We start from the raw sequence: 25,346 nt of genomic DNA, 5'->3' as shown, positions 1-25,346 counted from the left end.
TCTTTCTCATGTTTGCAGATGTTTCATGAGTCTATAGCAGCCATTTCTGACAGGATGACAGTGTGTACTTTGGAGCTTTATAAAATGATTGTCCGTGACCTACCCCCTACTCCTTCCAAATTCCATTACATTTTCAATCTGCGGGATCTTTCCAGGGTCTATAATGGACTTATTCTTACAACCCCAGAGAGGTAAGAATAGAAAAATTGTCTTCAGTGGCCCTACACCCATTTATATTGGATGAATCTGGGTGAAGATGAGATAGCTTGATACATGAAAAATAGTCGCAGTTGGTCACTTTTCACAGAACCATCACCATACAGTGGGAAAATGTTCTTTCTTAAATACAGTATCTGGAGGTAAAGATGCAAATTAATTATTCTCCCTTATGAAAAGAACAAGAGCAAAAAGAGGGAAAAAAAGCCAATCCAGGCTTTGGTCAGTGTTGTTAACCACATGGCTTTAGGGATCTTATTGACTCATTTGGTGCAGTCTGTTATTTTGATGTTAATGCAGGTTCCAAACAGTCGCCCAGATGGTGAGAGTTTGGAGAAATGAGTGTCTGAGGGTTTTCCATGACAGGTTGATTAATGAAGCAGACAAGGCATTGGTGAGTAATTTCTTTCATTTTTTAGTAGTCACTGACTATATTACTAGAGCAACTAATTTACAACAGCAACATTACCAACTGTTGCACTTACTTCCTGCAGTCAGACTGCAGACTTGTCTGACCACTCTGTTGCTCCATTAATTTAAAACATGGTCCATGGAGTTTTTTTTTCCTAAAATAAAGTAGCTGTGGAAGAGTAAGTGAGCAGATCTGCAGAGGAACAAAAAGTGTCACTGGATTCACTGATCCAGGAAAAATTGGTTAGTAGTGCCACAAGTGACATAAATGAAGTGTGAGAGCAGTGCGGGTGAAAACTCAGGAAATCACTTCCTTCTCAAGTCAGTATCTTCCTTTGGGAAGGATTGTGTCAGAATGTGACTATACAGTCAAGGAGGGGAAAAAAAGGGGTAAGAGCTGAGCTCTTACACAATGCATTCAGTTGTGGCAATTATGCAGACTGGAAAATGCTCCAAATTACATCTTAAAAGAGAGAAGGAAGCCAGTTTTATATCTTGAGAATTAGAGGAGGATTTGGACAAAGTCTGTGTTTATATAAGCAACTTGCTTAGATGGAAAGAGGTAGATTTCAGTGACCTCAGATTTTCCTGCTTAAAATTTCTCCTCTAACATAAAAGACACATTTCCAGCTCAATTTTCACAACTCAGAATAATTATACTGCAACTTTTCTGTATTTGTACATTCATTCAGACCTTCAAGATTTGTGAGAAGTCTTGGCAGCAAGACATCAATATGAATGCTGAGAAGGAAGGTTGATTAATATTTATGCCAAAATACAATAATGTATTTTTTGTAATAAGCTTATTCTTTCCTGCCTTAAACTTCTGCAGTCCACTGGCTTGAATGTTTCCTGAACTGTTTATTAGATCATTTTAGATCATACACAGAACATATTAGGACATTGTGATCTTTGGGCTTTCTAGTGACATCAGTATCCCCTTGAAATCAGTTGATATTTGACAAGAATTTGCATCATCACCCCTCTAAATGTTCCTTCTTTGTTGAGTTGCCTGACTCCATTTCATATACTTGAAGGTACAAGGCCATATAAAACACCTGATTGAAGAGAATTTCCCAGATGACTTGGAGCAGGCCATGAGGGATCCTATTCTTTTTGGAGATTTCCGAATGGCACTGGGTGAAGGAGAACCTCGTATTTATGAAGATATCCAAGACTATGATGCAGCAAAAGCTCTCTTTCAGGTAGTGTGCTTCAGCTTGGAACTGTGCCTGATTCTGACCCTGTGCATGAGGAACCAGCAGGAGCCTGCCTCAAACTGTAAGGAAATCCATTCTTCTTCTGTGTAGACATAGAATTTTCACTGTTACCCTTTTGAGGTCTGCAGTAATGAAAATCGAGGATCAGCTAAAGACTCCACAGTGCTTTCCAGTGATTTACGTTCCCTGGGGATCTTTTATGCAGTATGGCTGCTAAATGGGTTGTTATTTTAGTAATGTTATTGTTTCCCTGGTCTCCTAGTAACATTCTGTCCACCTTTCTCTGCAGGAGATTTTAGAGGAATATAATGAAGTTAATATTAAAATGAATCTGGTTCTTTTTGATGATGCTTTGGAGCACCTAATCCGTGTACATCGCATCATACGGATGGATCATGGCCATGCCCTGCTCATAGGAGTAGGAGGCTCAGGAAAGCAGTCTCTTACGAGACTGGCTGCGTATACAGCTGGATGTGAGGTTAGTGACCCTGCACCTTCACAGTGAAAGCATACAAAGAAAACAATATTGATATCAGGATTAAACTGGGATGGTGGAGGAAGGGGAGAGAAAGTCAATCAAGGTAAGATCAGGGTGGCACCTGTTCCCTGTAAAGAGAGAAATAGGGTGGGGTGATTGCCAGGAGGTCTAAGAGGACAATTTTGTTGTCAGTACCTGAATCTGGGGACAGAAAGCAAAGATGGGTTTGGGGGTGAAAAACTAATAGTCCCTAACTACTGCTTGTGTTACTTACCTGTATTATAGCAGCATTCCAGTGCTTCTTGAGGAACCTTATTGTGATTGATACAGTAATATTTCAGATAGGAATTGTTCTTCTTCCAAATGTGCTTTCAGTCTCTTACAGAAGCTGGTGGCTTGGAAAGGAAGAACAAAATAGGAGGAGGAACACAAAGCAATTTTGGAAGTGCAGTTGTGCAGGGTTGTACATATGTAATTGTTTAAAAAGAATGCAGTGCATAATTTTTTTTGATATTATACATTTATTAATGATAAAGGAGCCAAACCAAAACCCTTGATTGAAATCTAACGGAAGTTGAGTTCCAGATTTACTACCATATCTTGGGTCCATCTGTGTCTTCTCAATATATGTTTGCATCCTTAGGTATTTGAGATCATGTTGAGTCGAGGATATGGAGAAAATAATTTCCGAGAAGATTTGAAAAAATTATATCTGAAGCTGGGTATTGAGAACAAGTCAACGATCTTCTTGTTTACAGATTCCCACGTAGCAGAAGAAAGTTTCCTGGAACTCATCAACAACATGTTAACTTCAGGTGACACAGGCAGCCTGACTGACTGCCAATCAGTATCTGCTTGTGACTCATAATCTCAAAGGCACCCTTGATCCAGCTATTAATGTTTCGCCCTTTGTCTTCTGCTGCTTTAGTTTCAGCTTAAGGACAGAAAGTTACGCCTTTAAATACTATCTGAAATGATCTTGGCCTTGATAATAGCTTTTTGGCATCTTCTTATGGTTATTCATATGCATCTAGAAAGACCGTTGGGTTAGTTCACTCCAATCATGGTGGTTAATGCAGAAGTCTCAGACTTATTCCAAGACTGAGGTAAATTTTGGTAGAAACATTGTTTTGGGGACATCTTCAACTGCATTCAGTCCCAAGCCCACCTCTTCTTCCATTTGCTTTTGAATAGCATTCCCCTGAACTGCAGCAACTGCTTACGTACTTCCTAAATTGTAGTTCAGTATCTTTTATTGTACGCAGCAGCTGAAAATGAGGAGTAGCTGGTACTGTGTGATCAGCCTTTCTGTAGAAGTTCCTACATGGTCTGATTTGAAAACAGATGTGTTAGATCTCACCTTTTCCTTGGTCGAGTTTTCCCTGGTTGTCTGCATATGTAAATGTAAACACTATCCTTCCTGCCTCTGGATCTCTCCCGTGCTCTTCCGATGTCTTTCTCTCATTCTATTCCCATTCTGTTTGTATCAGTCATTAGATAACTTATGCAGTATTAGCCATGTGATTGAGAGAATTAAAATATGAATTGATGATTTGTAGACATTAATGAAGTTTTTCGTTGCAGAGTTAAAAGCACTTTGTGTTTTTGTGACATTTTGTATATGTTGTTGAAGCCTGAACAAAAATGAAATAATTATTCCTCTAAATTCCCATGTATCATCCTAAGTACTTCCTCTCTATTTTCCATGGAAAGAGAGAAGAAGCATGGAGAGATTAACAGGTTCAAAACTACCCAGAATCATTTTTGCTGACCCTAGGGTTAGAATTCCTGACTCTCTGGTTTCTGATCTGCCCTGTCGCCAGCCATATGGTTTTCTGTTACAGTCAGCATAGTTCTCACTAGCATTCTTCTGTTCTTATGTTGCAGGAATGGTGCCAGCCCTTTTTCCAGATGATGAAAAAGACACCATATTAAGTCAGATTGGAGATGAAGCTACTAAAGCTGGAATGAGCCCAGCTAAAGAGAGTGTCTGGCAATATTTTGTAAATAAATGTGCAAGCAACCTTCATATTGTCCTGGGAATGTCCCCAGTTGGGGACACCCTGAGAACGTGGTGCAGGAATTTCCCAGGTATCAATTATATACAATGCTTGGTCCCTTCCCTGTAAGATACAGGTTTGCAGGCAACAGAAGGTCTCTAGTGGATGTGCATAGATGTTTGGCGACTAAAGCTGAGCAGAGCAGGTTTCATGATTAAGGATTTGTAGTGTGTCATTTTTTTTCCGCAGTTAATTACCACATATCAGTGGGAATTATTGATTAACATTTACCAGATCAGTTCATTTTCCAGTTGAACAGGCTAGAAATCAATTGGTCATTCTCACTGAACTGGAAATGTACAAACAGATGGCCTGTGCCTACGGCCTCTCTTCTGTAGTTTACAGAAGAATGTGTGGTATTAAATCATTATGAAACTAAGACGGTGGTAAGAGAAACACATATAAATATCCAAAGCCAGGGTCAAAGCCAGAAGGACAGGGTGAGAGGGACACTACTCAGAACAAAAGCACCTGAGCCTGCTGGGTGCTGCTTCAGAACAGGTGGCTGGAAGCAGCTCTGGGGGAATCAACAGACCCCTGAAAGAGGGGTGCTGGTGGGAATCCCAGCCTAGGCATGAAGATATCTTGTTACATTTCTGTACTGCATCCTGTACAATAGTACATCCTAAAAAATGGTACTTTGGGGTTAGCAGGAAACAGGTGCAAAGGTGATTATTTACTATTAAAATGGAGTTATTGATTTTGTGGTAAATCTTGTTGCTAAGCAGGAGTCAACTAAGACAGATCCTGTGAATTCTTGATGCAAATAAAGTTAAACACAGGCCTTTCTTCCAGATTACAGGCTAATGTTACAAAGGAATTGTTCTGATAATATTATTCTTTTATTTTAAGGTCTTGTCAACAACACTGGTATTGACTGGTTCTTGCCCTGGCCTCCCCAAGCCTTGTATGCAGTTGCAAAATCCTTTGTCGGTATGTAAAATGTCAGTATTTTTAACCTCTTAACTCTTGGGATAGTCCAAGAAATACATTCTTTACTTTGACGGTATTGTAGATCTCATGATTTGTTTTCTCATTGGGGTTGTTACCTTGACTCTAAACTGGTGATGCAAAATCATGATCAAAAAGCATTTTCTTATGGAAGTTTCTTACTCAAATAGATTTAAAATTTTCTAAAATTCAGTATCCCAACACAGGAGAAGGTATGGCCTGGCTACCAGCATGCCTGGGTTCTCTTCTGAGCTGTGCCTTGACCTGTTTTTTGCCCCGGAAAGCAGACTTTTTTGTGCCTTGACTTTGATGTACATAAAAGAAGGAAGATGATAATTAACATACTCTTAAAAAAAACTTTGGAATTTTTTATTTCTCCTGCCCAATTTTAGGAACTAGCCCACGTGTCCCATCAGAGAGCTCGAAGTTGGTGATTGAGCACATAGTCATGGTACATGAATCTGTAGGGGATTTCAGCAAGAAGTTTCTGCAGAAGCTGAGACGTAGCAACTATGTCACACCAAAAAATTACCTTGATTTTATCCATACTTATTCAAAATTGCTGGAGGAGAAAAATGAGTTCATTTTAGGTAAGGCTGTGTAGATGCTTTCTCTTTTTTAATAAGTGATTTAAATGTTGTAAGCAGAAAAACATTTTGTGGTGAAAATCCCACATATTACCCACATAATGCAAAAATAATTTTATCAATTCTATCTCAAGTGCTGTGCTGGATTCTGGTTTTGACATTGGACCAATATCCTTGCCACATGTGAATGTTCAGGCTTTGTGTCAAATAGTGGGCTTTCCCCAAATTCTTTTGTAGATAAACCTGAGCCAGAATCTCCAGTCCAGACACTCCTCTGCTTGGGGAGAGTTTGATTAGATCTGAATATACCAGCTCAGTCCAACTCAAGGTTTGACATTCTTCCTCAAGCAACAGCTCTCATTTATAGATCTGTGGGCATTGAAATATGTGAAGAGGATAAAACATGAACAATGTCATATGAAAAGGAAGCCATGGCACAGGGCCTCTGTGGGATGGCTCAGATGGCATTAACACCATCTTGGGTGGGAGACTTACGAAAGGAAAAAATCTCTTCCACTGATCTTCCTTTTGTAACCTAGGATGCCTGCTGCAAAGTATAGCTATAAGCGTATCTGCTTTCTGTGAGATTGTCTATTACTGTGTGATAGTCCCAATGAATCACTAATATTTCTCTCTTTTTTTCTACCTAGCACAATGTAAACGGCTGGATGGGGGCTTAGATAAACTGAAGGAAGCCAGTATACAGCTGGTTGAGCTGAACAAGAAACTTGCAGAGCAAAAGATTGTATTAGCAGAAAAATCAGCTGCCTGTGAGGCTTTGTTACAAGAGATTTCAACAAACACAGCAGTAGGCAAGTAGTTTACAGCTACTGAGGTGTCCTGCAGGGTAAGCAAGGCGCACATAGTCTGTGTTGGGTTGGGAGATCCTGTTATGAGCTCCAGGTGCTCCAACAGATGACCCTCTTGTTCTGTCTCTGCCGATCCAGTGTCCTACTACAAGAGCAGGTATTCTATCCTACCCAGATTGGCATCTTTGCAATGTATTTGGCCTACAGTACTTTATACTGATGATCCCACTCAGTACTGTGTTCTCCTGCCCTTCTCTTCCCTTCCCAAGGCATTGGGAGCGATGGAGAAAAGAGGCATTAGCATGAAAAGGACTTTATTGATTCTGTAAATGACCGTTAGAGGAAAGACACAGGGGAGGAATAGGAGGAAAAGTGATTATGTGCACTCTTATGTGGAACACTAACAGTGTTCCTAACCAAAAAGTGATGGGAGGAGCCCTGTACACATTGGCAAGATACCAACGAAAGGGTACTGAGCTGATGGTAATTTCTGATTTTGAGCCAGGAGCACATCTATTAGTATAAGTTCTGGATACAGATTTGAATAATCCATTTATGTTTCTGCCTTTACAATTCCTAGCTGAGGAGAAGAAAAAAATGGCTGAGGAAAAAGCTGTAGAAATAGAGGAACAGAATAAGATTATTGGTGTGGAGAAGAAGGATGCTGAGACAGCCCTGGCTGAGGCCCTGCCTATTTTAGAAGCTGCCAAACTGGAGCTGCAGAAGCTTGACAAATCCGATGTTACTGAGATCAGGTGATTCATTTGGATCTGCAGTAGTGTAAACTCTTGGATATTTACTGCGGGACCCTTGTTTGCAGGGGCTGAGCCTTAGCCTCTCCTTCCCCACCTGCATTGTGTGTGGGTAAAGGTCAGGACATATGTTGTCCAGATGCAGAGGTCACAACAAAATCCCCTGACAGGAATCAGTCCAGGACTTCCCCACAAGCCTGTTCTTCCAATTGTACATTTGGTGTCTTCCCCATAATTCTCTATCTTGCGTCTGATGCACTGGGAACTGCTATGGGTTTTGCCTAAGCAGTGGCTGTTCGAATCGCTTTATTCCTCCTCTGTTTTTATTTTGCGTGAATAGGAACACACAACACTTACTTTTCAGGGATGCTTTGATAGCATGAAAATGTATTTCTTTGCTGAATTACTTCCTGTGTTTTTATAATACATCTTGTATTTGGGGACAGATGTAAAGGTACATCCAGTCCTTGGCTGTCTCGGAAATAGCAATGGCTCTCCCTTCCCTGCCACACTTTTTGAGTGTCCTTTCTCTTGTAGATCTCTGGATTCTTCCAGTACTGCTCCTCCCAATGGACAGCTGCTTCACTAGCCTAGGAAAGAACATCATGGCTCAGGATTTTAGGCCTTCCACAATTGAAATACTTTAGTCTCTTGCTGATCAAATTGTCCGAATAGAATAATTGTTTTTGATCCCTTGTCTAATTAGTCTTCCCTTGTCTGTCCTGGATTATCTTTTTCACTTTGTGTACGACAATCTTGTCGTATCGCAGTGACTCTTTTAACAGGAAGTATCTGTGTCTGGTATCATGTGCTTTGTCTCCTCCATTGTCTCCTTCATCTATTTTCTAGATCTTTTGCAAAACCCCCTAAGCAGGTGCAGACTGTCTGTGAATGTATCCTTATAATGAGAGGGTACAAAGAATTAAACTGGAAGACAGCCAAAGGAATGATGTCTGAGGCAAATTTCCTGCGATCCCTAATGGAGATAGATTTTGATGGAATTACTCAGAGCCAAGTGAAATCCGTTCGAGGTAAATTACTGACCTGTGTATGTGGAATGAATGTAGCATCTTCTTAATGTGACCTCCCATGTCATCAGCAGTCCTTCCAGCATTGTCAGGGAATGTGGGATTCACTTTGTGCAAAGGAATGGCGCTGTCCACAATGCTGCAGGTGTTACACTGTTGGGGTGACTGGGTTTTTCAGAGCACAAAGACCTTTTGCTACTTACTACATCCAGTTTATGTCTTAACTAGGGTCTCAGGCACTTCTGCTTAGAGGGAGCAAGAAATAAACAGGACAGCTGAGCAGGACTGTTGTCTGCTTTTAGCCACTTAGAAAGTAGCATTACCACCTCATCTGTGTGGTGGCGATTAAGATGTGATATGTACATAGTGGAAAGAAGATAAGCTGCATCTAAAGCTTATGGGCCAAACCTTGCCCATGCTCCCATGAGTGTAATCCAGAGTAATTCCATTAAGAGGGGAATTTGGCCCTTTTAACAAAATGGCATCTAACTGCTGCTCAGAAAACAAACCAGGATCTTGAGACATGCTGAACAACTCCTGAATGCACTCGCTTCTTGGACAAAGAACTTGAGAAACCGCTAGCAATATCATGCTTGTATTGTTATAGCCCACTAGCTTCATCTTAAGGTCAAAGTCTCTTTAATATTCTGACAAATGTTTCATATTGGCTATCACAGCCTTGCTCCAGGACTACAGAACTAGAGTGGCACTTCAGATAATGCTGGTGGGGAAAGCTATTTCTCTGAGGATTTCTGCACTGTAATTCAACTCACTTGCAATATTTTGTGTTTCCCCATTTAGCTCTGTTAAAGAATCTTAATACTACCTTTGAGGAAATGGAAGTTGTCAGCAGAGCAGGACTGGGAATGTTAAAGTTTGTGGAAGCAGTGATGAGCTACTGTGATGTAGCTAAAGAAGTCAGGCCAAAGAGAGAGAAGGTAGGGTGTGTGGATTTGAACTCACAGGAAGATGAAGCATGACTCTGATGAGAAGAATAACACTTGACAATTTCATAGGCTGCCCCATTTCTCCTCTTCAAAGTGCTTAAAAAGAGGTGTTTAGTAGAACCACTGAAGTTATGGTTGAGCAGGTACACAGTTAACTGCTGTGTTTGTGTCATGAGGCTGTTGTAGGATTTCCCATTTGGGCCAATGCTTGAAGCAGGAGAGCGGGATCTGTTCAGGTGGAGTTTTGTAATCTCACATCCAGCAGATGATGGGAAACTTTCTCTCAAGGAAAGATTCTTATATACAGCTGACTACTGAGAAAGTGTATTTGTCGAATGACAGGTCTAACAATTTTTAAGGCCTTAATATCTCTGTTATTAAGTGGACTAACCTCCTATGTTGTCACAGGATGACAGTCCTGCTTACCTCCGATGTCAACAGGACTGCTCACGTACTTAATATACCTAGTGGGTACAAAACCCTAGTTTAGGAGATTTGTCTACTTTGAAACTGCCGATTCAGACCATACTGAATATGTTTGGGATGGGGAGAGCTGGGTGAGAAACAGTGCTGGCTATTTTGACTTACACTGTTTATTACCAGGGTGCCTTAAAATATATGAAATAGCCAAAAGAAATCTGAGAATTTAAGATTTCTCTCCAAAACCTTTCTTTCCTCTGATACTCTTAATGATTCCTTCATAATGTAGGTGGCTAGGCTAGAACGGGACTATTACTTAAGTAAACGGGAACTGGAAAAGATACAGGCAGAACTGGCTACAATTCAGGATGAGCTGAAAGCTTTGGGGAGCAAATACGAAGAGGCAATAACAGAAAAGCAACAGTTACAAGAAGAAGCAGAGATTATGCAGAGAAGATTAAATGCTGCTGACAAGCTTATCTCTGGCTTGGGATCTGAGAACAAGAGGTAAGTCTAGACCCAGAGAGAAACAACTTTGACATTAAGGATCATGTGTCAGAGTTAAAGTCTACCAAACTGAGACACTTTTGGAAACATCACTTCCTGTGATGTTTGTTTCTGCGAAGCAGCTAATATCCATTAGTGCTTGAAAAACAATAAAAGCGATTTTTAATGCAGAAGGAAAAGGTGAGCTCAGACTAAAAGGAGGAAGGTTCAGATCAACTCAAATATCGGTGACTATCATAATGAGGAGAGAGCAACTGATTGTAAGTTTGAAGTTCTATCTCAACCTTCAGCTAAAGTAGAAGCAGTTGGAAATTCTGCCTGTAACCCTCACCTCTCTAGTACAGACTGATCCAAGATTCCTGTATTTTTCTATCAGGTGGGCAAAGGAATTAGAGGAATTCAAAATACGAAAAGTGAAGTTGCTTGGAGACTGTCTGCTCTGTGCCGCCTTTCTGAGCTACGAAGGAGCATTCAACTGGGAGTTCCGTAATGAAATGATCTATCAAGTGTGGCAAGAAGATATCCTTTCACGAGAGATTCCTCTCAGTCAACCTTTTAGGTTAGAAAGCCTCCTGACTAATGAGGTGGAAGTTAGCAGGTATGTCCAGTCAAGAAGTCCAGTGACTACTGTATGTGGAATTGTGAAGTGGGAGTCTGGATCTAGATTTGTAGGATAGAATTGGCATTGTGGGTGGTGGTGCACAGTCATTCCAGAGAGAAACCATTTTACTTTCATGTCCCAAAGATAACGAGGAGACAAATCATTTTTCTTCCAGTTAACTGGGGATGTTTGTTATAATAAACCATTGTATTTTGCACTCCAAGGATATTCACTGAACCTAGACCCGTATAATGCCTTTTTAGAGGTTTTTTTTTTTCTGTGGGGCTATCTACAATATGTGTTCAACTCAAAGTGCAGCAGGAGTCTTTTTGTAGACTTCAGTGAATTTGGAATTAAACCTATTCTCAATTAGTCCATATTTCTGCTACTGCAGGATTACTCACCACAGCAGTGTGTTGGGTAGTGTAGTTATAAATGACTCAAAACCAAGTCAGTCCCTGTTTTGAGACTGTTTCACAATCACGTGTGGTTTGTGTTTCCCTGTATTTCTGATAGAGTGCTCAATGGATTGCATATTTTCACTGACAAATGAAATGTGTTGTTCTCCCACCAAGTTTTTTCTCCAGCCTACTCTTTGATCCATTCCCTTCCCAGGTGGGTTTCCCAAGGATTGCCTCCAGATGAGCTCTCCATCCAAAATGGCATTCTGACAACATGTGCAGGTCGCTTCCCACTTTGTATTGACCCACAGCAACAGGCATTAAATTGGATTAAGAAGAAAGAAGAAAAAAATAACCTGAGGGTAAAGATAAATATCTGTTACCTTGAACAGGGAACCAGTTACATATTGAAAAATGTGGTGACTATTTCATCTTAATATAGGTAGTTGAGTATCACTGTTCACATGACCTTCAGTTTTTTGAGTGTGATGTTTTGCTTAGGATCTTGGCTAGCCTCAGTACCTGCAAAAATAGTGTAACAGAAAGGCCAGTGTAGCTTGTGTTTTATCTCAGCTCCAGGATACAGTTTTTGTGTTGGACAATAACACAGTTAGAGGCATAGTTGGAAATTTGAAGAATAGTTCTCTAAATGGCAATTGTTCTCAACTGATAGAAAAAAACATGCACCTTCATTGTTTTGTACGAGGGCAGTTTATTTCATCTGTAAGGGGAAAGGCAGATCTGCGTCAACAAGCAGCAAACTTAATTAGTGCTTGCAGCTATTATAAAATCATAATCTTCAGCAAATTGAATATCAGTTCTGTTTTCATATCTTCGCATTATTCTCTTGCAGATGGCTTCCTTTAATGACCCAGACTTCCTTAAACAACTAGAATTGGCCATAAAGTATGGAAGCCCTTTCTTGTTCCATGATGTTGATGAATACATTGATCCTGTGATAGACAATGTCTTAGAGAAGAATATCAAAGTTGCACAGGGGCGAACGTTCATTGTCCTGGGTGACAAAGAAGTTGATTATGACAGTAATTTTAGATTGTACTTGAACACCAAATTAGCAAACCCGAAGTATTCTCCCTCCGTGTTTGGCAAAGCTATGGTTATCAATTATACAGGTAAGCAAAAGCATGCTTTTAGTAACAAACTAGTGATTGTGCTGTAGTACAAGTTTAGGGCCTTGGTGCTTATCTGAAACAATAATGAAACCATAAAAAATTCCTAGTCTCTCTTATAATTAGAATCTGATTTAATACAAAATTCTTCTCACTTCTCTCTCTTTATCTGAAACAGAGCTAAATAGCTCTTCTTGTACCTATCACATTAGAAGGCACTGGTAGAATTAAAATACAGTTATTAACCAAGTCACTATGTTGCACAGCTGTAGTTTTATAAGATGATCAAAATGAAATAAGTTGCCTAAAAGCTGTCCTTGTTTTTAAAAAAACCTGTCTGCTGTCTACATATTGTATCTGTAGTTACACTAAAAGGCCTTGAGGATCAGTTGCTCAGTGTCATTATGGGTTTTGAAAGAAGAGAACTGGAAGAGCAGAGGGAGCATCTCATACAGGAGACAAGTGAGAACAGAAACTTGCTGAAAGACCTTGAAGACTCTCTCCTTCGGGAACTGGCAACTTCCACAGGAAACATGTTGGACAACGTGGACTTGGTGCAAACCCTGGAAGAGGCAAAATCCAAAGCTACTGAGGTACCAACTCTGGGCTTTTAGGAAGGATATCTGCTCGTAGAACCTCTTCTTTCCTTTTCATTGTGCTTCATCTTCATTCATCCTTGAAGCTAGGAATTAGCTTGAAAGGAAATAGGAGAGTTTTCTCATGAGTAGTCAGATACGAGAATTCTTGTAAACGCACATCTACCATCTGTATGGAGACCAAAAACCTACTTAATTCTTGAAGAACTTGCTGTGTATAACTTAAAAGTCACACTCTTAACTTGAAAACATCAGTCCATAAGATGTGGTATAAGTACCTCAACTTACCTAAGTGCCAAGTTTGTCTTAAGAGGCTCTGAAACATGTTCACAGTTACAGTGTGTTTGCTTGACACTATGAGGGTGGACCAAATTTGGAACCCTAATGTATCTTTTGGTATTGGGCAGTATTTTATTGCATCAGAAAACCAAATCCTATCTTTAGGAAAGTCCTTCTTATTAGGACCCAAGTAATGGTTGTTTACAGTGCTAAAACAGAGTAGGTGATATATTTCTTTCAGATCTGAGACAACAATTGTCCTGTATTGTATCAGGTCTGAAATGAAAAATGAATACATCTGTTACTCCGAGAGGATATAGAATCTACATCCTTGGAATTTTTCTGGCCTTAGTTGGGCAAAGTCACAGCTGACCTGATCTAGTGGTGGTGATAGTCTGGCTTTGGGCAGAAAGTTGGACTCAAGATCTCCTGAGGGCCCTTCCTACACTATTTCCATGATTCTGTGTAAATCCTTCCCTTTATTTTTCATAAATACACAGAGTGGGATTAATTTACTGTAAATTTTGATGTTTATAATACAGACTTCTTCCTTTTGAGTTACCTGACCAGATTCCCTGTACAGTCAACAGAGAGAGACATGCACTGTTACAGCGCAATTCTTCTGACTTAGTTCAATTATCTGCATTCAGATAAGATAAATCGTGTCTCAGCAGAGTCTCTTTCTCTCCACAGACTCTAAATGGACATGTAGGATCCAGGACTAGCCTGGATCTCTCCACAGAGAGCTGTTTCCCTTGCTCTGGGAGACATTTTACCAATACAGTATTTAAAGATCACTTGCATTTTTACTTAAATATGGTACTTTTTAAAGTAAATGTACTTGAATAGTGGACACTACTAGTCTTTAGTAACTTGCATCCTGGTGTTCATAGGATTTTAATGCATGCTGTTACTTGCAGTCATTTTAAATCCTAAATGTTCACAATTGTTTCAATGTGCTTAGCAATAGAATAGCTCTGTTTATTGTGATATAATATACATACTATGGATCAGTGCAGTAATTACATGTGGTAAGACCAATGTCTGACTAGGTGACTGAAAAACTCAATCTGGCTGAGAAGACAGCGGTGGATATTGATCAGCTTCGAGATGGCTACAGACCAGCTGCCAAGAGGGGAGCCATTTTATTCTTCGTTTTGTCTGAAATGGCACTTGTGAACATCATGTACCAGTACTCACTGGTCTCCTTCTTAGAGGTTTTTGGACTCTCTCTTCGGAAATCCATGCCTAGTTCTATTCTTCTGAAGAGGTTAAAAAATATCATGGATACATTGACTTTCAACATCTATAACTATGGCTGTACAGGTTGGTGTGGTTTGGTGATGGGCTGATACTGTGTTGGGCAAATGCTTGTTAAAGGCTGTGCCTTTGCTTGGTTTACGTTAATCAATCTACCAAACTGTTCAGTTCCCTGCAGTGTTTTGGGGTTTACTCTCATTCCCTGCTATTTCTGTTTGAAGAAACTATGCCTACTACCAAGATAACTGTTAAAGAATATTTTTTTCTTAATACAATATCAATTACAAGTAGCAAATCCAAACAGTGGATCTCACATCCTTGGATGTTGCTCACAGATGCCACTTTGACTCCAAACTTGTAGTTGATCCATCCTTCTGTAAGGCCTGATCCAAAACCCTGTCTTTGATCAATCTGATCTTTGTGGGGTGACCAGATGCAGGATCCGGATTTAAAATTTGCTCTAGTTCCACATGTTTTATCAGCAGATTTTTTAAAAATGTTGTCCTTTTAATGTAGGCTTGTTTGAGAAGCACAAGTTACTATTCTCCTTTAATATGACTGTCAAGATAGAACAAGCTGATGGCAGAGTTCCACAAGAAGAACTTGACTTCTTTTTAAAAGGTAACTTGAATATTTCTATATGAATATATAGCTATATTCAGCTATAGCTAAAAGATCTTTTGCAGATAGATTTTGATTAGATATAATTGGCTGTAAGAGCTAGCATCTAGAGAAACCCACTGAAGTTAGCTGAGCTATATTGGTTTACAGAAATTGCGGAATTTGCTATTTGCATTTGTTTTCTCTTTGTCGAACCATGAAGAGGCTTATCTCCTTTCACTGAACATGTTGACTAATCTCACATTAGCTTTGGACAATTAGGTTGTTACCTCAGAAAATACTCCTTAGTGATTTTCTGACTACGTATAAATGGTTTTAGAAATGGTTGCAAAAATACAACTTTGGCTTTTGCAAGCAATGTCCTCTTTTCTTCAGTGTAGCAATTTAATCTTACTGTGCTTCCAGAAACAAATTTCCAAGTGGTTCCCCCTGCGCAGTGGGACTGTATGTGTGGTCATGTATTGGAAAATTCATGCCATGAACATGTACTCTGTTTTCTGAATGCAACTAGGCAATATTTCCCTGGAGAAGAGTGCACGAAAGAAACCGTGTGCTTGGCTTCCAGATCAAGGCTGGGAAGACCTAATTCACCTGTCTGAACTATTTCCTGAGAAGTTTGAATCTCTTCCAGATGATGTGGAAAAAAATCCAGATGTATGGAAAAACGTATGTGCTTTTCTGCAATCCTGTTTTCTCCCCTTGTTTTTCTTCTGGTATTAAATGTTCAAGTGTGATGCAATGCACCACAGCACGCCGTCGGAGGCATGTGACCACTGGCTTTTTCTGTCAAGGCCCTGCTTTTCATCTTGACCTCAGTTAGTCAAGCTTAATCCTGGCTTATTTAAAGAAGAATGAGGTCTCTTATTATTTAAAAAAAAACTCCCCCCCCCCCCCAGTTTTCCCTGTTACACTGTAGGTATTCTATTTTCCAGACAAATGCGTTAGGTTCTTTGTCCTGTTGAAGACAGTAGGATTTTTACTGTTGATTTCAACAGATTTCATTTTACTTTGTGCTAAATTGTGCTTTGATCCTGTGGCAGTGAGTTCTGTAGTCTAGTTACAAACAAAGACTTTCCTTTGTTCTGCCTTTAGTTTCATTGCTTGTCTTCTTGCTTTAAAGAAATCTTTCTGTAAGCAATCTGTCAATGCTTTTTGCTCAAAATGCTATTTTCTGTATCTTAAGAGAACTACTTGTCATAAAATGAAAGTATGAATGTGTTTCTGGACTGTAGTTTTTTTATACTGAAAAAGTTGAATTTTTGACATTCATTTAATACAATCTTTTAATATTTCTTTACAGTTGATTGACTTTCTTCTTTGTTCTCCTCATGTCTCTTGGTTTTAGCCCCTTGTTAATCAAACTGCTTTTCTCTGCCTTTCCTAGTAATTTCACTGATAGATCCATATGATTAATTTGCATCATCTCCCATCTTTTTTCACCAGTGGTATGATATAGATGCTCTGGAGCAGATGCCATTCCCCATGCAGTACCAGAACAATCTCACAAACTTTCAGAAACTCCTACTTCTACGGTGTTTCCGAGTGGACCGGGTATATCGGGCAGTAACAGACTACGTTACTCTGACAATGGGTGAGAAGTAAGTCACTCTCTCATTACAAATCAGAATCACACTGTTCAGGTATCTCACACAAAACTGGAGTTGTCATCAGTTATATAAATTATGTAATTTGTCTAAACAATAGAGCATAGTTTGTCTCTGTATCATTTCCATATACATTCTGCAATAAACTTTGATGTGAAGTGGCTGCTTTTGTATAAATTAGCAAAGCAGTTTATTGTGCTTCCTTTCCTGCCAGGTATGTGCAGCCCCCTGTGATCAGCTTTGAAGCTATCTTTGAGCAGAGCAGTCCTTACTCACCAATTGTTTTTATCTTAAGTCCTGGCTCTGATCCTGCCAGTGACCTCATGAAACTGGCTGAGAGAACAGGCTTTGGAGGGAACAGACTCAAATTCCTAGCCATGGGACAAGGCCAAGAAAAGGTAATTTCAATGGGAGGGCAGGAACATGCTGTGTACAGGAAGTTAGTGGGTGAATTGCAAATCATATTCCGAACATTATGGGCCTGTCCAAATTTCCTTTCCAATGCCTGCTCCATTCCGAATGGAATTACTTTGCGGTTCAGACCTGACATACAATTTGCCAGCCTGGGAATAATGCTTTTCCATAACTTGCAAGGGGGCATTTGGCTGGTTGGCTGATTTTACAGTTTGGGTAAGGGTGGATTCAAAATGATTTTGTCATCTGTTTTAAAAAATTGTTGAGTTGAATAGATATTGCTCTGTAGTCTTTCCAAGTTTAATCAGTGACCCTGTCTCTCTGCGTATGGACATGAGTTGACTGGAAGTCACATGTTGGCCAAAAAGACACCCTGCTGCTCTTTCTGTCCTTCCTGTCCACTTCCCTTTTTGTTACAGACACTAAGGCAGGGATCTCCAAAGCTTAGCAGTTCACTGAATTTGCTGTGATTTCAGCCAGTGGGAGAACTCCTGTTAGCTTCATTTAGAGCACCAGCTCTAAAGCTCTCATCACCACCCTCTTCCAGCCCATGGAATCATTGAATGCTTTGCATGACTTTCATTTCAAAAGGAATTAATGAAATAAAGAGAGCATTTCAGAGCAACTTCTTGTGGTAATAGAACAGGTCTGTTCTTAATGAGGGGCATTCTGGTAAGTCTGCTAAAGCTAATGAAAAGGCCGAGTGTGCTTGCTTATAAGAAGAAATTCACTGCACTAACCCATCAGAATCGGTTTGCTTTCAGGATAAAGGGAGAGTTACTCACAGGCAATTCTTTCCCTCTCCTAAGCTTGCTCTGCAAATGCTGGAGAACGTGGTGGCTCGTGGACTGTGGTTAATGTTGCAGAACTGTCACCTGTTGGTGAGATGGCTTATCGATCTGGAGAAAGCGCTGGAGAAGATTACGAAGCCTCACCCAGACTTTCGCCTCTGGCTGACGACGGACCCTACCAAGGGCTTCCCCATTGGAATACTGCAGAAGTCCTTAAAGGTACTGAGCAGTGGGGAAACCCCAGTCAGGAGGACATGTCCTGCCACTCTTACTCAGCAAAACAGACTGGTTTTGGGAGGAGCAGGACTTGAATGCAGCATGCTGACTTGGAATCTAGGAGCTAGCCTTTTGCCTTTGCAAGCCAAATCCTGTTTTCATCAGCCTATTTATTTGATGGTGATTTTTCCTTTAGGTGAAAACTGCTCAGCAGCGTTTCTCTGAAGCAGTTATTTCAGAGTGGAGTTTTGTCAGCAAACCGGGAGATGTGACAAATGCTCTTTAGACCCAAATGCCACCAGAAGTGAGGAATAGCTGGAGAGACAGAAATAATCCTGTCAGTCCTGATGCTGAAGTGCAGAACTGAGGTCTGTGTCTAGCCTGGCAACAGTGCCAGCAGAGCAGACGCTGTAATAGGATAATGGTTTCCAGCTGTTACTTCAGGCTGCAGCATTTATCACAAGCAAGCTGAGCTGATTTTTTTGAAGGCACAAGCCAGGATGCTGTCCTAATGTTCTTTCTGTGGTTGCTTTATTTCGGTTGTGGTGAACCAGTCCTGTAAACATAATCATTTTGTTTCACAGATTTGAAGGCAGTGGCATGACAGATCCGCCCAGTATGTGCTCTACTGTATCAGTGACAGGTCTAGAGTATTCGCCTCTGGCAGTGCTTAATGCCGCAGTGGGGAGAAGAAAGCATGAACATATCTTTGATTAAAGACTCTAAATACCCACTTTCTAGGTCTAGCCATGAGCAGTGAGGACAAAGGCTTTATAGCACATTGAACGTGTTGCCGGGAAGCTGGCTCTGCCTTAGTTTGATGATCAATAAAGCCGTGTTAAAGACTGTTTAGCCATCTCACTGTAATGATGTGTATGACTCACCAAAATGGGCAGTCAGACTACTGATAATATTTCAATAAATTAGATCTTCAAGTATGATAAATATCAATAATGTCTGTCCAGTAACATGACTATTTCTAAATTAATACCAAATTTCTCTTTACACGTATATGTTTAGCCTGATAAAATAAACAGCTCAATGTCCTATCTTTACATAAGAAAAATTCCCATATTGATATGAATTTAGAAAGCTGATCAGATTTTTAAAGCTTGCATTGTATAACTTACTGAGACAGCATGGTATATTTACAGTATGTATTCTTGAGGCTATTCAGTAATTGATGGCTTCCCTGATTACTTTGATAGGTTGTAACGGAACCACCTAATGGTCTGAAACTGAATATGAGAGCCACCTACTTCAAAATCCCCCAAGAAGCCATAGAGCAGTGCCCACATCCTGCCTTTAAATCATTAGTCTACGTCTTGGCATTTTTCCATGCTGTGGTTCAGGAGAGAAGGAAGTTTGGGAAGATTGGCTGGAATGTACCATATGATTTCAATGAATCTGATTTCCAGGTAAGAAGCTAATGCTAACGGCTCTTATATTCTTGAGTTGCACAGATTACTTTTGAAAACATACAATCAATCCAGTTTTAATTCTCTCTCACACTAGTATTTTGCCCCTTTTTTCTGCTGCTGTGGACTCATGTTCTTCTGTAATGTCACTTTTGGTCACAATAAGGCCTCTAAAAATGAATCAGATTGCCAATCCTTCCTGTTAATATTGCTTCCCTCCTAATTTTTTTTTTTTAAACAGGCTTTATACTGAACTTTTAAATTATTTGAGGAAGAACTGCTTGTTAGTTTTCAAACAGGAACACTGTTATCTATGGATGTATGTAGCTAATTTGTGAATCTTCTTATATTTCACGTTCTAATAACTTTATTAGGTCTGCATGGAAATTCTCAACACATATTTGACAAAAGCTTTCCAGCAAAATGATGAGAAAATCCCCTGGAGTAGTCTCAAGTATCTTATTGGTGAGGTGAGTGCCTAGAATCTCACTGAGGAACATTGAGGATAAAATAATCTGGATGAATGAAGATTCCTTTCTGCATGGGCTGTATCAAGCAAAGCTGGCTCAGAATCTCTCCTGGGCTGTCTTGAAACGCCTGTGTAGCCCTGAGCAGGTCACTTAATCTCATTGTCTCAGTGAAATAGGGCCATTGTGTGTAACTGCACAACAGGGGAGTTAAGGTTATTAATTAATTCTTGAGTGAGAGGGCTCTTGGGATCCTCTGCTGAAAGGTACCACCGAACAGCACAACTTCACAGTGCTATTAGCACAGTGGGTTATTACTGATGTGAGAGCTGTACAAACAGATATATATAAAGCTCTTGCGGATGTGCTGTGTAGCAACCAGCCAGTTCAGTGTAGCTGCAGCGGCATGAAGTGCTACAGGAAATTGTTATTTTGCAGTGCTTAATCACAACTGATCGTGAGCTGGTATCCTAAGGAAGTTATTGTCGCACATAAATCACCAAGGCTGGTTTTTAGGAGTGGCCCAGAGCCGCTGTCTCTGGACTGACTAGGATCCGAATACTTCCTGCCTGTTCCTCCTTGAGGGGGGGCTAGAGAAGATGTGGTTGGAATCCCTTAAGGGAGACAGTGTTACACCAAGCAGTTGTTGCAACAGCAAAGCTGTTGTTTGGGACCTTTCAGCGATTTTCTTAACTGTATTTGCTGCCGAAAAAGCCAGTGGTTTAATATTATTTTAACTAATTTCTAGGTCATGTACGGAGGGCGTGCAATTGATAGCTTTGATCGCCGCATTCTGACGATCTATATGGATGAGTACCTGGGCGATTTCGTATTTGACACATTCCAGATGTTTCATTTTTATAAAAATGATGAGGTTGATTATAAAATTCCAGAAGGGACTGTAAAAGATGACTTTGTTGGTAAGAAATATTTTTTTCTGCCACATTACTTAGCACTTAAAAAAAAAAAGTCTACTTACAGTACAAATTTTTTTTTATACGTGCATTGCTGAATATGAGCAGCTGAAAAAAATGTGTGTGTGTGTGTTGCAGTGTTATATAATGGATGATAACACTCTTGCTTTGCATGAGCAGCCCTTGGTAACAGCATGTGAGCTTAGCAGCCAGCTCCTCACATTTCTTTAAAAGAAATCCCAATTAAACAGTTATAATGTATGCTAATTTTTTTAAACATCAGGTGATGTGTGTATATATATATGTATACACACGTGTGTGTGTGTGTGTGTGTGTGTATTTAATGCTTAGAAACGTTTGTTCAATCCTTACAGTGTTTCAGTATCAACATTTGATTATTCAGGTGAAGCCAAGCAATAACGAGACGAGCTCCTTGTAGTCTCTGCAGCATCCTTTTCACCTAGTAGCTGTGTCTTAATATATTGCATTTTGATGAAGTGTGTTTTTGTATCGTAGAGGAGATAGAATCTCTGCCGCTTGCCAATACTCCAGAGGTATTTGGACTTCATTCAAATGCTGAGATTGGGTATTATACGCAGGCAGCTCGTGATATGTGGGCTCATCTCCTTGAGCTGCAGCCTCAGACAGGTACAGTTCTCTGTCGCTTTGGATCGTTTGTGCAAATAGGAAGTAACAAGGTGCTGAGCTCCGTGCTGTTGGGACCGTGATGCCAGCCACGCCGCTGCCCAGCGCAGGGGAGCCTGGGTCCTGGCACGGACGCCGCAGCAGCTAACGCTGCCTGAGCGCACCATGCGCGAGGAGAGCTGGGTGCTGGCTGGGGATCCCAAAGGCTGGCGCGGGGAGGAGGGTTTCGGCGGGGGCACGGGTGTGGTGTGGGGGCCTGCCCAGCCCGTGGGTCTGGATCGTTTAACGATCTGGCAGAGCAGAGACTGAAAACCAGCAGGGACCAGGAGGCGAGAAAGCAGCTGACCAGCTTTGCCTTGCCAGAGGGAGGTAATCGAGCGCAGGCCCAGAAGCACAATTTGAGGCACATGGGATCTGCTGGTGCCAATGTCAGTGCTGCAGGGGGTGGGCAGAGAGTTTGATGCCAAAAGCTGAGTCAGCCTGCTAAGTTCTCTTATGGAGTTAGTAATAGAAGGGATAAATTATTCAGCTTTAGTCTTACTAAGCCTTTTTTGTTTCAGGTGAATCTGGTACTGGAATTAGTAGAGATGAATATATTGGGAATGTTGCTAAGGATATAGAAAACAAGATACCTCAAGTATTTGATCTTGACCAGATACGAAAGGTTTTTGGAATAGACATATCCCCTACAACTGTGGTGCTATTGCAGGAGCTGGAACGTTTTAATAAGCTGATCATTCGGATGGCAAAGTCATTGGCGGAACTACAGCGCGTAAGTAAGAGCACTACTGCAGCAGCTCACAGGTACTAGATGAAATTGGTCAGGCTTTAACCGCCCCTGGTCTGGCACTTGCACTCTCACTGTCTTTCCAGGCCTTGGCTGGGGAAGTTGGAATGAGCAGTGAACTAGATGACGTGGCTCGGTCTCTCTTTAATGGACAGATTCCTGGTATCTGGCGGCGGCTAGCCCCAGACACACTAAAAACACTTGGAAATTGGATGATTTTCTTTAGAAATAGGTATCACCAGTACACCACCTGGGTAAGTGGGAACTTCTAGAAAGCTTTTTGTTTTGTTAATCATCTGGATTATATGCTGCACAAATCAGTGCTGGGATGCAGAAGTCAGTAAACACACACTGCTTTAAATAAGTTTATTTGAACTAACTAACTCCAGTCACCACCTAGAACGATAAAGAATCATTGCAGGATTGTCGCGTGAAAGGATTATGGACGTAATAAAGACTAGCGACGGGCCAGTCTTGAAAGGATTTGGCATCAAGGCTGAGTACTGGCTCTGGTGGAAGAACAGACCAGGAGCTGCAGGTTGTCTTTTGTGATTGCAGGTTAACGAGAGTGAACCTAAGGTTATGTGGCTCTCAGGCCTGCATATTCCAGAATCTTACCTCACAGCTCTCGTTCAAGCCACCTGCAGGAAAAACAGCTGGCCCCTGGATCGGTCCACCCTCTACACGGAGGTAACAAAGTACACTACGGCAGAAGACATCACCGAAGGGTCTGCACAAGGTAGCTGTTTGTTTTTCTGATGCTTTGAAAAAAAAAAAAAGGAATTGGTCAGAGACCGAGAGGGAGCGAGAGCGTGTACAATGCCTTTGTAACAAATTGCTTGGCCTAACGAGTGGGATTATTTAGATTATATCTCCACAGACAATATATTTGGTTATGCGTTTAACAGTCCGCATGACTGACTTAGAGTTGTGAATTAGCTAGGTTTAGGTTTCTCTTTGCTGCTCATCTGTACACAAAGTATGATTTTCTTTCTTCAGTTTATTTATTTATTTATAGCTATTTTCTTTAATGTTGAGAACATTACTAGTCCTAGCATATTTATAAAGATATATTTTTACAATGAATAATATATTAAAAACATTTAAACAAAAAGTAAATATATATCTAACTTATTGTATAACTGTATCTCTATAAACCTTCTAGGACTAGCAATGCTCTCACTACTAAATGTAACAAAATTTTTGGGTAAAGGGCCAGCTGAGCAACTCTTGTGTACTAGACCTGTTTGGAAACAGAAGAAGTGGAAAAAAAACCTCTCTGACTATTTGTGCAAAATTCAACTTCCAGTTTGAAAAAAAAGTCACTTCAGGGGCTTTCCTAGGCTATTCTTTATTTACTAATGTTCTATCAAAAGATCTTGCTATTGTACTAGAACAGCTCTGTCCCCACCCTTCACCTTTTGTCAGCATGCTAGAACCAGAAGTCCCACAGGGTTTAAAAAGCTCTCTTATAGCTTTGCTATTACTTGGGCAAGTAACCAGGGGATGTCACGCACTGTGGGGAGGAAAACTGCAAGCAAATCAGCATTTATTCCTGAAAATGTTTATCATGTGTAGTGCAGTTGAGCCAATTTTCATTTGAAAAGTTTTTTTTCCCTCTCAATGCTGGAGGTCATTGCTGAATCAAAAAAACCAACCACCACAGAAAAATAGACTTCTTCGTATTTGCAGTTTGAAACAATGCAGAGTTTTGTTGCGACTCTGCAGTATCAAGGCCTAGCAATTGCAAGGACAACAGTTGTCTTAAGGAACTGATTTTTCAGTAGCTTGATTTAAACAAGATGCTGCATTTCTGTCGTTACAGGATGCTTTGTTTCGGGTCTGTACCTGGAAGGCGCAGACTGGGACATGGAGAACAGCTGCCTTACAAAAAGCAAGCCCAAAGTCCTTGTGGTAGATTTACCCATTCTGAAGATAATTCCCATTGAGGCACATAGGCTCAAACTCCAGGTACTTCTCCTTTGGGGGCACACCAGTAGATTATTTTATTAATTTCCTTCTATTATTTTTATATCTCAATAGCTGGTAGTCCTTTCCCTCTTACAAGAAGTATATATTCTCTTGCAAGAAGTATTTTATTGTTATTGGTAATACATAAAGTATGCAGTTTAACACTTCTTACATTAACTTTCCCTGTCACTTAATTTTTTTGGTTCTAGAGGTTGTATCAGTTATTGTTCTTTTTCCCATTTAGTATGAAATAAGCATCTTGGGAAGCTCTTCTAATCCCATTACTCTTTTCTTTAGTTCCTATTACCAGTTAATGACATAAATGAAGTTCAGATTTTCTTTGTTTAAAGTTTGTAAGAAATCCACACTTTAATTAAGACAATCATCTCTCTTAAAGGCCTGTCTTAGGAATTCTAGTTTCAGTTTCATGCGGTATTTCAAGCGCTTACTCAGTGTCCTCCTTTCCTTCCATGCTCTTTTAGAATACCTTCCGGACACCCGTGTATACAACGTCCCTGAGGAGGAATGCGATGGGGGTCGGCCTAGTTTTTGAAGCTGATCTTTACACCACAAAGCACATTTCCCACTGGGTGCTTCAAGGTGTTTGTCTCACACTGAATGCAGACTGAGTTTGAAGTTCAGCACTGGATTTTTCCACACAGCATCCACTGCTGGGAAAAGGATGCTTTGGGGACAGTTGGGGGGGGGAGGGGGAAGGAGAAAAAGAAGAAAACAAGTCAAACTAGGCAAGGATTCCGCATCGTGGGGTGGGGAGTGTTCTTTTAAAAAGGAATAAAATGGCACCTGACTTACTTTAGAAAGGTATGTTATGACCAGGCTGTTGT

General features: G+C 40.5%; 1 protein-coding gene across 1 annotated transcript in view; it reads left to right on the top strand.

Moving 5' to 3' along the window:
* DNAH10 (dynein axonemal heavy chain 10) overlaps positions 1-25,334 on the top strand; it is a 59,211-nt gene extending 33,877 nt beyond the window's left edge. Inside the window, exons 46-77 of the mRNA XM_067307395.1 lie at positions 19-191; positions 517-610; positions 1,665-1,832; positions 2,137-2,325; positions 2,969-3,140; positions 4,213-4,416; positions 5,238-5,318; positions 5,729-5,926; positions 6,574-6,735; positions 7,313-7,487; positions 8,334-8,515; positions 9,314-9,450; positions 10,169-10,386; positions 10,763-10,984; positions 11,603-11,750; positions 12,242-12,521; positions 12,882-13,111; positions 14,446-14,719; positions 15,170-15,274; positions 15,786-15,940; positions 16,718-16,872; positions 17,093-17,276; positions 18,102-18,302; positions 19,508-19,717; positions 20,092-20,187; positions 20,933-21,104; positions 21,615-21,746; positions 22,304-22,515; positions 22,617-22,784; positions 23,089-23,269; positions 24,356-24,501; positions 24,984-25,334. Coding sequence (XP_067163496.1) covers positions 19-191; positions 517-610; positions 1,665-1,832; positions 2,137-2,325; positions 2,969-3,140; positions 4,213-4,416; positions 5,238-5,318; positions 5,729-5,926; positions 6,574-6,735; positions 7,313-7,487; positions 8,334-8,515; positions 9,314-9,450; positions 10,169-10,386; positions 10,763-10,984; positions 11,603-11,750; positions 12,242-12,521; positions 12,882-13,111; positions 14,446-14,719; positions 15,170-15,274; positions 15,786-15,940; positions 16,718-16,872; positions 17,093-17,276; positions 18,102-18,302; positions 19,508-19,717; positions 20,092-20,187; positions 20,933-21,104; positions 21,615-21,746; positions 22,304-22,515; positions 22,617-22,784; positions 23,089-23,269; positions 24,356-24,501; positions 24,984-25,130 — 5,571 coding nt within the window. The 3' untranslated portion in view covers positions 25,131-25,334. The remainder of the gene's footprint in view (positions 1-18; positions 192-516; positions 611-1,664; positions 1,833-2,136; positions 2,326-2,968; positions 3,141-4,212; positions 4,417-5,237; positions 5,319-5,728; positions 5,927-6,573; positions 6,736-7,312; positions 7,488-8,333; positions 8,516-9,313; positions 9,451-10,168; positions 10,387-10,762; positions 10,985-11,602; positions 11,751-12,241; positions 12,522-12,881; positions 13,112-14,445; positions 14,720-15,169; positions 15,275-15,785; positions 15,941-16,717; positions 16,873-17,092; positions 17,277-18,101; positions 18,303-19,507; positions 19,718-20,091; positions 20,188-20,932; positions 21,105-21,614; positions 21,747-22,303; positions 22,516-22,616; positions 22,785-23,088; positions 23,270-24,355; positions 24,502-24,983) is intronic.
* Positions 25,335-25,346: the final 12 nt, after the last annotated feature.

Source organism: Apteryx mantelli, chromosome 17 (genome assembly GCF_036417845.1).
Source record: "Apteryx mantelli isolate bAptMan1 chromosome 17, bAptMan1.hap1, whole genome shotgun sequence".
Classification (NCBI taxonomy): domain Eukaryota; kingdom Metazoa; phylum Chordata; class Aves; order Apterygiformes; family Apterygidae; genus Apteryx; species Apteryx mantelli.
This window is presented reverse-complemented; position numbering and strand designations above follow the sequence as displayed.